Here is a 12325-nt window from a genome sequence, read left to right as displayed (position 1 = left end):
TCAAATAGCAATTACATCTTGTTGGCATACATTTAATATTTAACTAAAATGGCATCTATGAGATGTCAAGTGCCTTAACAATTATAAATAGTATAAAATTAAGTATTATTTGTAACTATGTATTTACAGTTTATACAAGTAATTGATATTTTGATATCTATTCTGTTTAACACGTAGCTATCAAAACATTAAAAAATCAAAAAGTAATAAATTGTTTTATTTTGTTAAATAAATTACAGGATGAATTGTCAAACAGAGCTTTGTACATACTGAGCAGTAACTTGAGATTGTAAAGTACTATTTCATTTCAAGTAAATGTAAGATTATAAACTAATGAATATTTAAATTAATCTTGTCATAATTTACAAACATACCAATTTCTTTTTTACATGCTTCACTTAACACACATGCATTTAACATGTATATGTAATTTTACTTCATACATTTTAGAAACATTTAATATTAAATTTTATACAAAAAATTGCTAAAATATCTACAAGTTCAATATAAGTGTTAATAAAAGTTATACAAAATATACACAATATTTAATATGAGACTGAGCTGAGGACGGACAATTTTTTTAAGCATAGTGTAAGCATATAGGCTATAATAATTTATAATATTATATGAATGAAAATTCTTTCAAAATAATTTTATATACATTTTAGTTAGTTATAGAGCATTCACGAGAATATTTACATAAGTGTTGACTTATTGTGTGACTACCGACTTTTAATCTAATTATCTTTTAAGAATACTCTGTTTAACATGTAACCAAAAGTTAAGTGTTTATGATATATGAAATGCTGTTGAATATAAAAATCTTGAGTGTTAGAATACTACATTGTGCTGTTGATCAATAAAGCATCTCAGCAGCTGATCTTTATTGATCAACAGCATATTAAGACCAATTACAATCAAGCCACATGATAAGTTAAAGATTGCCATTTTTCCTAAGTACAATGGATGCACAAATACATTAAACTTAAATTCTATAAATGCCTTTCAGTTTTGTATAATATTTATTATTCAGTGTGATTGTGACAATAGGCGGACATAAGAGAATACACAATACTTAAGGCAGAAGCTTTGGTAAACATTTTAATCTTATATACTAAAACTTGTTACTTTTAACAAACCATGGATACTTTTAGTAAAAGTCTGCCTGATTTATAAGAAACAGTGATGTATGAACTAATTTTCAGTAGTAAATCATAGTCATATTATTAAAATTAAACTAAGTTAAATTAAAAAATATTTAGGCATACAATGATAACAAATTATTGATTGTGTTAAGTAAATTCTCTATAAAACAAAGCATTTTGTTGCTATTTTTAAGTTTTCAATTCAATAACAAACCTTTATTTGTGGCTGCATTAGTTATAATTATTTTATATAAAAAATACATTTTTCTGGTTTAGATCTTAAGGTAATGTTCAGGGTGTAGTCACATGTGTCTGTTTAGTTATTACACGGCTGCCTTGTGCCAATTCACCACACTTTATTGCTTGAAATTTGGTGAATGCTTCAAACCCATACAACACCATAGCTAGGTAACCAAAGAACTGAAAAAATAAAATTATATATTAACGCGACGCGACGTGAGTGACACCTCTTAGCAAGTGCCTTTTTTTATTATAAATCAGGAAGCACTTCCATCCAACTTATCTTTTTATCATTAAGCAGATAAATACTTTTTTGTTTTAAATATAAATAAGGTCCAATTACTGGAATAGGTAAGAAAATAGTTGTATGTAATTTACAAATACATTCCCAAATCATTTGAACACAATAATTTGTTTTATAAAAGGTTACCAAAGCCAAAGTTGATAGCTCTGAATTTATGTTGTATAAAAAAATTAACGAAATCTCATCTAATTGGTATAGTTAAATGCCACAGATAGGCTTACTTACCCCTGCTGCAGAATATGTAGCCGTTCCAAAAGCTACCACAATTGTAGATGCTATGAGGTAAAGGAATGTTACAACTCCACATCCAATCATTTCTATATGTAGCCATTTAATATTATGATACTTTTCTATTAAGTGGAACATATACAGTAAAAGAAGTATCACAGAAAACCACAGCCCCAAGTGGGCAGTCACATTAAAATAAACTCCACGCCAGTTGGACCAGAATGCAGAAGACTGAATACATATAAAGCCTAGCAAGTCAAGGATCTAAAAAAAAGAACTTAAAGAGGGCAGGGTCCACAAAATATTGCATAAAGTAAAATCGTGTTGTAAATATTTTCACACAATGTAGTGAAGTAGTACATAAACATACAATCAAATTATCAATTCAAAACATATGTAAACCATTTATTTATCTCTTATGAAGCTTAAGATTTAAAAGTCTAATGCTATAAAAAATCATTAGTAACATCATTATAAGATCTATTTGGATTTTCTGTATGGTTTTTATAAATTGTTAATAACTTAAACATAATCTTATTTAACTTACAATTTCAACAATTTTAATGACACCCTGTTTGGTCTTCACATATGTGGTGTCAAATCTTGTTTGTGTGTTGAATACTACATTAGATGATCCCATCGATTGAGTGTTATTTTGTATAGACATTATTATCTGGAATTAAAGATTTTTTTGATAATGTAGTAGGAATAAGAATTACCAAGTGACTTTTAAGCGAAACTTACCTCAATGTGCTTGTATTTGTAAATTAATAAGAGAACATCTTTGGCAGTCCAATCATTTGAGCAATAATGTAAACCATATACAAATCACACTTTAGTACTCCTCGACATCACATTGATAAGAGCACAATGTTCTCATAGTCACGTCTCCTTGACTAAATTAGTAAGCGATATTGCGTAAATATGACCATGACTCATTTTTTAAAATAGAATATATGTTAGAATCATCAGATCCTGAAACTTGCAATGCGCTTTGATTTTCAATTGATGAACTAAGTAAAAATAAGGACGTATACCTCAAACAGAAAGTAGTTGTTACTTCATTAAATGGGAGCTTGACTCAAAGTTATAATAGTACAACTTACAATATATGAATGTTAATTATACAATGATAAAATTAATAACAAACACCAACACAGAATACAGATTATTATTATATACTTATTAATTATTTAGCACTGTCATGTAATTATTTCCACAGTCTTCAGAATTGTCACCTGTGATCAACTTTTAAATATTGGAAGGTTTAAACTTGTTTGAACACAGTTTAAAATAGTTTTGATTAGATCACAATAGGTACCTAAGAAGTAAGAGCTTAATTGAAATTACAAAAGAAATAAGCAGTCTCGAAGGTAGTGTCCCTCAGTCAATAGTAACATGATTATCGTCTTTACAGATCACTAACTGATCTGTGGTATCTAATTAGTAAATTATTATGCATCTGTGTTGTTAATGTGAAATAAGTTTCACTTTTCTTGAAAATTAATTGCTTAATTCCAGTAAAAATAAAAAATAAAAAATATTTGTAATACTTTTAATTTCGGGTAATACGTAACTTGACTATTTTTATTGCTTTATTCTGTGAAATATTATTAGCGCAATTCTTTAACTTTTGCCTGAAGTCATTCAATTAATAATAAATTCTATATTTATGACTATTTCTTGCTCAACTAGAATGTTATTTTAGGTGACAAGCGGCCGATGCAGTGTAAACTTCATTCAATCAAAATATTATAAGTTCTGAAAATCAAATAAGTAAGTATTATGGGTATGATAGTTTTTTTAATAATAACTTCTTATTTTCCTCAAGCGTTGAAATTTTAGGGATACATAATAATTTATTTTACTCAAAAACTATTAATTTGCAGCATTCCTTCATGTTCTTATCAGCTTTATCAGTATTGATAAAATATTTGTGGGCGGAAAGGTATAATTAGATTGAAGTATTTTGCTTTAAAAATAAGTAGTTTTTTTAGATTCAAGGTATTCATTGTAAAGAATATAGTTTATAATTAGAAAAATATTCTATTCTATACCATATAATATTTTTTTATTATTGACATCAGGAATGTTTATTTTCTTTTATATAAAGCAAAATGGCAGAGGTTGGCTTCCCTGGACAACATTCAACAACTACCACTGTTACATCGAATACCACAGTCAATACAAGGATACGATTTGATAAGTCCTATTTACAAACTGTGCCTGGTTTGCTGAAAATTGTGCAAGTTGTGAGTATAATAAAAGTTTTTAATATTTAGTATTGCTAAGGTAACTCTGAAGTGTTCCCTCTTGATAAAATTATGATATAATTTGAAGTTCAATTTTAGGTATATCATATGCATGTTTCAAAATGGTTAATTAGGAAACAATAATTTTATCTTGTATGATTTCTAGTCTTCACAATACATTTATTACACTTAAAAAATGATTCAGGTTCAAAACTCTGTGCTAAGTGTCATTTCTGTATGTTAAAAACTTATTGATTTTAACATAAGGGACTCTAGATAAGCTCTGAGGGCGAAGTCTCGCGAGCCTTTACCAAAAGCATTGTATAAACAGTAGTAGAATCAAAATACTTAAATAATTAGGAGGTTTAGCTCATTAGTTGGTACCAAAGTTCTGTCATAAAGAGAAATAATGATAAAAACAAAAGTACTTATCAGTTTTTAATTAGTAATATATCAATTAATATAGTACATTAATTAAGGAATAGAACTAGCATAATGACATGGCCAAGAATGCAATAACAGCTATTCACTTTTCTTTGATTGTCCACTCCATCATGACAAATTACGGAAAGTGATTGTGTTTTATTTTAAAGCAATAGTCATACATTCAAAAATAGAATGCAATAATTTTTTATGACAGAACTTTAGGACCAACTATTTATATAAGCAGAAATGTAAAGGTTACTGGTATGAAATAAATGCCCATTTTGTAATCTGCAGTCATATTTTATTTTACAGGAACTCAATACATTTGAAAATTTCTTTAATAAACACTCAGTAGTGCAACATAGTCCGTAAACTCAAAGCTCCAGTAAAATAAGTATCGTCATTTACCTGAAACCAAATTTCATCAATTGAAATGACAAAAATAGCTATAGTTCCTCTGGCTTATCTAAATACGTGATTATCTTTTTTTTATTTATTATTTAGTAATAATTGACCATCATTTAGTAAGGGAAATTTACTATTTTATGAGGGGTTGTTCTGAAAATTCTACAGCATTAACTAAAAATAAATATGTTGTCAAAAATTAGGGCGACGTATTTCTAAATCGGTAGCTCACTTCGGTACCAATCAAGCCAAGTAAATTAGTCTAGATTATACAGTAATGTCGAGGAAAACGGATTCTTGATTTATAAAAAAACAATTCTTCGGAGCTGATCTGAAATCCAATTATCATTATAATTATTCCCCTTTACGGCGACTATAATTATTATAACTAACAAGTGAAATGTTTTGGTATTTTTCTTCAATGAGACTGGTAACAACCCTCTCTAATAAGATAAAAAGTATTTAGCAAAGTCGCTATAAAATGCCGCCATTTATTTAATTTGAATTTTGCTTTATTTTGTTTAAACAAATTATAAATTTAATGCAAACCCAATTTTTTTACACATAAAGTAATTTTTTTCAAATGTATTCCGATACAATTATTAGACTTAGGGCAGGGAATGTATTCGGTATAAAATAATTGATTTATATAACCACGATATTTTTTATCGAACCACGGGTTTATCAATAAGAAACTTTTTAAACATTGTTTATTTGCGTAGTTTTATAATTATAACTCTTTTTATTTGGTAATACAGAAACATAAATAATATTTCTTATATATAGTAATGTTGGTTTTAGGGTGGCTCATTGCTGGGTTTTATCTGTGTAGTATGCTCTCGCGTTGGCACTGCCAGCAAGGGTGCGTACTTCAGTTGGGTGTCAATGATAGCCTTTTGGTTTACCGGCATCCTACTGGGGTTCTACCTGTTTCACATCGTAGAGAAGTTCTACAAGATCCCGTGGCTGCGATTGGAGTTTTTGTTCGCAGCAGTGTGGTCTCTGCTTTACCTCATCGCCTCCATACTTGCTACGACTGTAGGGGATAACGCCCACTATGCAGCAAGCGTAAGTTTCTTATAATAACAGATTAGTAAAGGTGACCAAATATTGTGTTACGATCCATATGATTTATACAAAAAGGCTCCATTGCCGGGTTACAACAGTTGAGTTATGGGTGTTGACTGGATAGGGCAGTGTTTTTTTTAGTTAGACAGATTGAGATTTGTAACGAATTGCCTATGTTCAAAGCAGTTTGTAATCTCGTGGATAGTTTTAAAGATAATTTTTGAAATGTTTTACTCAACTCACTTAACAATCCGAATTTATGAATATCGTAGAATGAGTTGTTGTTAGATTTACTATTAATTCAGTATTATTTTTTTATAAAAAGTTGGTATTATGGGAAATACTTAATAACATCAAGTATCTCCATTTATCGAAGCCTTTGTACGTTGGTGAAAATTTGTAATTGTCCATGATGTTGTTGTTCACAAAGGGTTGTTTTAATAGGGTGGAATCTGTGTCCAAGCTATGGGAGAACGCACATTTCGATACTTGTACACAATTGTACAGCATATTAAAATATTATAGAACTGTGAACTTGGAATTTGGAGTCCAAATTTTTGGAGTAACTGCTTCGCCTAGCTGCCGTTAAATGTTACAGTGTTAAGATAACTGTTATTGTAGCTTTAATTTTACAGCCATAAAATAAATGATCGATTTATGTACATTTTGAATTATAGAAATTTACAAAAGTTTTATAATCACCAATACAACGGAGGACTGGGAATGCAAAACAAAAGATGAGCGTTTTGTTTCATCGTAACGAGTTGGTGACTGATATGATGACAACACGCGACATGAACTCCATTCTTTATATCGAATCACAACCGAGCGAACGAAACACTACGCGCTACGTTCGATTGTGATTTGTCAATAGCATCTCCAAATTTCCAAAACGTCGAAAACGCGATGTAACCGTCGTAAACGTAAAAACACGGTTTGCATTCTCACGCCCAGTGTAGTAAATTTTTTAATGGAAATTAGTATTCAATATTAGTAACACAATTGAATTTTCTACACATGAAGAAAAACACTTTTTGAACGGATTAAAGCTATGTATTATTATTAAAACTTATAGTTATTTACATAATTCTAAATGTTTTCCCGACGTTTCGCGTACTTTTCAGTGTGCGTGGTCACGGTGACTGAAGACGAAAGGTGTTAAATGTCAAAAGTATTATTGTTGTTTTATCTGTATTTGTTTCTACACAGTTTTTTGGTTTCGCTGCGACGCTCGCGTACATGATTGACGCGTACCTCAAGTTTCGCTTAGTGCGAGCGGGTGGGCTGGCACAGGGATCCCGTGTCGTATCAAAACAGACTACTGAAGCCATAACCACTCCAGGGGGCCGCTATTAACATCTTGCAATACAGTATCGATAAGAACCATTGTCAATTTTAGTAACGCACTACACGACTATTAATTATCTATCAAATATCGAAACAATATATTTCAAGTTAAACGTTTTTAAATAAGTGTTTCTAGAGCCACGGGATAAATAGGTACAAGATATGATTGCAACATTATGCGAATCTTTTTTTGCAAATTTTGACGACAACCACTTTAGCCACTTTCCAATTCATAAGGTACCTGATTGGTGAGTTTTTTATGTTTTAATTACTATTCCGCGTATAAAACTAAAAGCTGATTTACATTTGCTATAAATTCCGTGCTAATAAGCATGGTTTTTTTAGCATGCTAAACTAAAGGGGTGCTAATTAAGATGCCGATATACATTTGCTTTGCTATTTTCATCAGAAGTTGTCTCAAAAGCGAAGCACTCGCATCGCAAATCAAATCAAGTCAAGTCAAATCATTTATATTTATGTTTAAAGTTTTTTCAATGTCTGCATATGCATTGTCTCTAAGAATTTTGTTTTTATAAGTTTCACTGCACGAATCCCATAAGCAGGCATGTTTTTCGTATTCTGATAACAATTTAGTTGTCAGATGCCATTTTAATAAACGCACTTTTTTAAAACCACAGATAACGATAAAAAATCTGACGGTCAGTCGGATTTTTTAGCGTGCTTTATAGCATAGCACATTCACATTTGCGAAATGCGTGTTTTTTAGATTTCTTGGAAAAAGAATGCTAAAAACGTATTAAAAAGTAGCAAACGTAAATCAGCCTTAACTCAAAATGTAATGACAGATGTTGATGTCTGTTGAAGTGAAACGATTTTTTTGTTAAAGCATAAACGTTTCGCTTTTATTCTAGTACTTACATTTGTATATAGTTGTCAGTAATCAACGAGTCATGAAAATACACACAGGATACTGATATAGCGTAATTGTGCAGCGCGAAACTAGTTATATCTATTTTTGGTCGATTTTATTTTGTACCTAAAAAATCTCTTGACAACGATAATAATTGATTCGACGGAAATGTCATTTCTTATTGCTATATAAAAAACATGTTTGTTTATCAATCTCTATTTTTGGAGCCGAGAGCTCTAACTTTTGTACTAATTTATCCTTGTATACGGTAAATATTGGCCGTTTACATTATTAACCGTACTACAATTTTACTCAGAAAACTCCTACAGTTTATTTAGTTCAAAATGGCTATTATATGGCTAAATATTTGTGCATGCTCTCACTCACATTAATATATATTTTTTTATATCGCAACTATTTTATATACGATTAAATAAATCATTTACTATTCTGTAACAATTTATATAGCAATATTTTCTAGTCTTTACATCTCTTAAGTGAAAGTGGAAAACGTATTTGTCTCACTGTAAATTTACTTCAACTGCCGATTTTAGTTTCTATTTTATGTGCCTTAAGGTATGATTCAGTGTCTCCTATATGTATTAATATAAAAGATTTTGAAACACGGCAGTCATAGTGATATGGTTGAAAAAAGTGTTATGTGTATTATAATTATGTATTAACAGTATAGAGGGTATTTTCGCTCAAAATTTGTATCTGAGAACCATGACCTAAATGTATGCATAGAAATTAGTATTATTGCTGTTTTAACTAAAGCACATTTGAGTTTTTGTCTGTTAGTGTGTAAATACTTGTTAAAGCGGTGTAATTGGAGAGATTTAGTTTTTGTAAGGTGTAACTCCACACCTAAAGTTAAGTTTTAATTTAACCTTAATTTAGTATTTTGTTACTTAATTGTTTTTAAGGTTTTATATATTTTAACGAATAAATTTAATACAATGTTATATGATACGTTAAAAGTTCTCGGCTGGACTAGGAAAACAACTGCACGTGTATGCAATTAATGCCTCAGTACTTTGTGGCACACAATAAAATAAAAATAAGGATTTTTAGTAGTAGACGTTAGAAACCATAATCTCTGGCTATCCTCATATTATGATAACGTATCTGTTTATTTGGTTTTTTTTATTATATACTCCCCCTATGCCTTAAACACGACTTAGTTTTTTTGTTCTAAGACTGCCATTTCATATTTTTTTTAAAGATTATATAACATAACAGTGAACAGTTATTGCTGTTAAATTTAATGGTTTAATATATTTATTTGTTAACTGACGTTTTCTCCGCCGTAAAAACTAGTGTTGTAACTACTCGGTTAGGCCGAGAACTTTCCAATCTATGGTTTATTTATCAAACAGAAGAACCCACACCAGTACCTGTATTGTAACATTTCTAATGTTTTATGAAAAATACTATTTCTGTTACAAATTTGGTAATAATAAAAGATTTTCTTTTCCTTTATAAAAATCATTTCAAATGATATGATGAGACTTGGCATACATCGCACAGACTTTGTTTAGATATCAATATTTTTGCATTCATGATTTTACTGTTATATGATTTGTATTATTACGTATGTTTTGTACAGAAATAGTACTTCTCAAATCGTGTAATTTTATAAGTGTTAAGTGATGTTTTTTATAATGCCTTATAGAGTGCCTTAATAACCAAATATATTTCTTATAAATAATATTTACTATTACTAAACATTTGTTGTTTTTGCTGTTAATCATTCCGAATTTACTATAAATTGTTTTGTTTTACTATTTTTATAACCTATACAGTATAAAGTGCCTTGATTCTTAAAATAAGTTTCGTGACAGTTAGAAGACAAGTTTTATCTATGAAAAATTCTAAAATATTCTAGAACATATCTGACGCTGTCATCGATTTCTTTTGCAAGGTAATTTTGATATACCTCATATAGTATTTACACTATTTTTATATTATATTTATAAATTGCATATTTTAGATTCACATAAACACTAATTTTGTAGCATTACTAATGCATTTTATTATCGCAATGTAATTTACGCTTTGTTATTTGAACATTAATAAACTGTTTACTTCAATGCCTTTTTATTTGAGCTGGTATTAAATTATAATTCAAATTAAATTATACCACTGGAGGATCAAAAAATATTAGTGATTTAGTATAAGTGAGAACAATGACCAGTCGAATATTAAAGAGGTAAAGCTTATGAGGTTAAAGGGAGTAATCTCTGGATCTACTAACCGATTTTGACAATTTGACCAAACTGCCACGACATTTGGTAAAAAAAGTTTTGTTAGTTAAAAGACATACTTGGTATTTGTAAAGTAAGTCGAAAATACTGACGAACAACAACGTTTCTACGTGTCTTAATGATGAGATATATATGATTGGGCTAGTGGTTGCTAGTAAATGAACACAGCGCCCTAAAAGGTGATATAGTAATATGAGATAATGCAGTAGTGTTAGCCTAGTGGTTAAGTAAAATCCTAACTGAAAGTCGAGCGTTCGAAACCTGACTGCAAGTCGTCTGTCAAGCTAACCGTGTGTATATGGAAATCACCAAAAACGGATTTTGTCCCTTTTTTCATATATAGATAAGCTCGGAGCAATATGGTGCCCACGACTTCGTCTGCGCAGGATTAGTATTTCGAGTAGCTTATATTAGGTCCTTACATATGAAATTGGCGTTTTGTCGTACTGGCCACTTTGACCTCAAATACCTCCTCTTTGGTTAGGAATTTCAAATTCAAATTTGTACAGCTATTTACTCATGTATTTGTGTTTCGATGACCGTCATTCATTTGTTTTTTCCTTCTGTTTTTTTCTGTTTGCGTCACTCTTTTTACAAAATGGAAAACTAAAAGTATCGCATTATTTACGAGTACGAGTTCCGCCGTGGCACTAGTGCTGCGGAAACGACTCGAAGGGTGAATGATGTGTATGGCGGTCATGTTGCAAAAGAAAACATAGTTCGTTTTTGGTTCCAACGTTTTCGTTCTGGAAATTTCGACCTGCAGAACAAGCCCCGTGGACGGCCTAAGACCCAAGTTGATAATGAAGTATTGAAGGCTATTGTGGAAGCGCATCCATCGCAAACCCCGTCCGAGTTAGCTGCAGGCTGCGGTGTTAGTGATAAAACTGTTTTAATTCACTTGAAGCAAATTGGGAAGATTAAAAAGCTTGAAAGGTGGGTACCTCACGAATTGTCTGAAGCAAACCGGCAAACGCGCGTCGACTGCTGCGTTACATTACTGAACCGGCACAATAATGAAGGTATTTTAAACCGAATCATTAACTGTGATGAAAAAATGGATTCTTTACGATAATCGGAAGCGCTCAGCGCAATGGTTGGATCCTGGCCAGCCAGCCAAATCCTGCCCCAAGCGAAAATTAACCCCAAAAAAGTTACTTGTAAGCGTTTGGTGGACTAGTGCCGGTATTGTTCATTGCAGTTTTCTTAAATCTGGCCAGACTAATACGGCTGATGTCTATTGTCAGCAATTGCAAACCATGATGGAAAAGCTAGCGGCTAAACAACCTAGGCTTGTCAATTGCTCCACGCCATTGCTAATTCACGACAACGCTAGACCACACACTGCACAAGGGAAAAAATTTAACTCTGATGGGGCAGTCCAAGTCGCCTTCACAGATTTTATTGATTCTCGTCCGACTGTTTTTTTAAAAGGGTTTTGTTTTTAGTAAAGGGATCAATGAACTACCTATGAGATGGCAAAAGTGCATAGAAAACAATTGTTCATACTTTGATTAATTAAATATATTATATTTCAAAATATTCGACTTTTTGTTCCTCCCATACAAAACGCCAATTTCATATGTAAGGACCTAATATTAGCGTGGCGTATGAAAGCGAGTGAAGATATTGAATATTTAAGATAACATTTCCATCATAGATTACATATGTTCAACTCTAGCAGTTTTGGCAATGCACGTCAGAATAGCTCGCACATGGTACATTTTTTCCTACTTCATATTTGGGACATTCACACAATATCTCTATAAATT

The 12325-nt window shown here is 30.9% G+C and overlaps 2 protein-coding genes across 7 annotated transcripts; one reads left to right on the top strand and one right to left on the bottom strand.

The window, feature by feature from the left end:
* Positions 1-196: 196 nt before the first annotated feature.
* LOC123707997 (plasmolipin-like) lies at positions 197-3225 on the bottom strand. 5 transcript variants are annotated; one of them, XM_045658404.1, is made up of 5 exons: positions 3100-3225; positions 2662-2892; positions 2465-2590; positions 1915-2181; positions 197-1565 (listed from the first exon to the last, which is right to left on the bottom strand). In XM_045658404.1, the coding sequence occupies exons 3-5, from the start codon at positions 2582-2584 to the stop codon at positions 1437-1439; spliced, it is 516 nt and encodes a 171-aa protein (XP_045514360.1). In that variant the 5' UTR covers positions 2585-2590; positions 2662-2892; positions 3100-3225; the 3' UTR covers positions 197-1436. The 5 variants fall into 5 exon arrangements, with proteins under 5 accessions (XP_045514360.1, XP_045514361.1, XP_045514362.1 ...); XM_045658405.1 differs by having other exon boundaries at positions 2662-2898; positions 3100-3214; XM_045658406.1 differs by lacking the exon at positions 3100-3225 and adding an exon at positions 2955-3066 and having other exon boundaries at positions 2662-2898.
* On the top strand, positions 3168-10356 carry LOC123707996 (MARVEL domain-containing protein 1). Of its 2 annotated transcripts, none has more exons than XM_045658403.1 (5): positions 3168-3290; positions 3626-3693; positions 4031-4169; positions 5802-6068; positions 7278-10356. In XM_045658403.1, the coding sequence occupies exons 3-5, from the start codon at positions 4035-4037 to the stop codon at positions 7422-7424; spliced, it is 549 nt and encodes a 182-aa protein (XP_045514359.1). In that variant the 5' UTR covers positions 3168-3290; positions 3626-3693; positions 4031-4034; the 3' UTR covers positions 7425-10356. The 2 variants fall into 2 exon arrangements, with proteins under 2 accessions (XP_045514359.1, XP_045514358.1); XM_045658402.1 differs by lacking the exon at positions 3168-3290 and adding an exon at positions 3443-3482.
* Positions 10357-12325: the final 1969 nt, after the last annotated feature.

This window comes from Pieris brassicae, chromosome 4 (assembly GCF_905147105.1).
Source record: "Pieris brassicae chromosome 4, ilPieBrab1.1, whole genome shotgun sequence".
Lineage (NCBI taxonomy): Eukaryota > Metazoa > Arthropoda > Insecta > Lepidoptera > Pieridae > Pieris > Pieris brassicae.
This window is presented reverse-complemented; position numbering and strand designations above follow the sequence as displayed.

Bases quoted from the DNA above. Each gene is read 5' to 3' on its own strand.
- LOC123707997 (XM_045658404.1), bottom strand. From the start codon at position 2,584: ATGTCTATACAAAATAACACTCAATCGATGGGATCATCTAATGTAGTA. The intron at 2,182-2,464 runs GTAAGTTAAATA...TCTTTTTTTTAG, and splicing joins TCATTAAAATTGTTGAAATT to ATCCTTGACTTGCTAGGCTT. The intron at 1,566-1,914 runs GTAAGTAAGCCT...TTATTTTTTCAG, and splicing joins CTACATATTCTGCAGCAGGG to TTCTTTGGTTACCTAGCTAT.
- LOC123707996 (XM_045658403.1), top strand. From the start codon at position 4,035: ATGGCAGAGGTTGGCTTCCCTGGACAACATTCAACAACTACCACTGTT. The intron at 4,170-5,801 runs GTGAGTATAATA...TGTTGGTTTTAG, and splicing joins TGCTGAAAATTGTGCAAGTT to GGTGGCTCATTGCTGGGTTT. The intron at 6,069-7,277 runs GTAAGTTTCTTA...GTTTCTACACAG, and splicing joins ACGCCCACTATGCAGCAAGC to TTTTTTGGTTTCGCTGCGAC.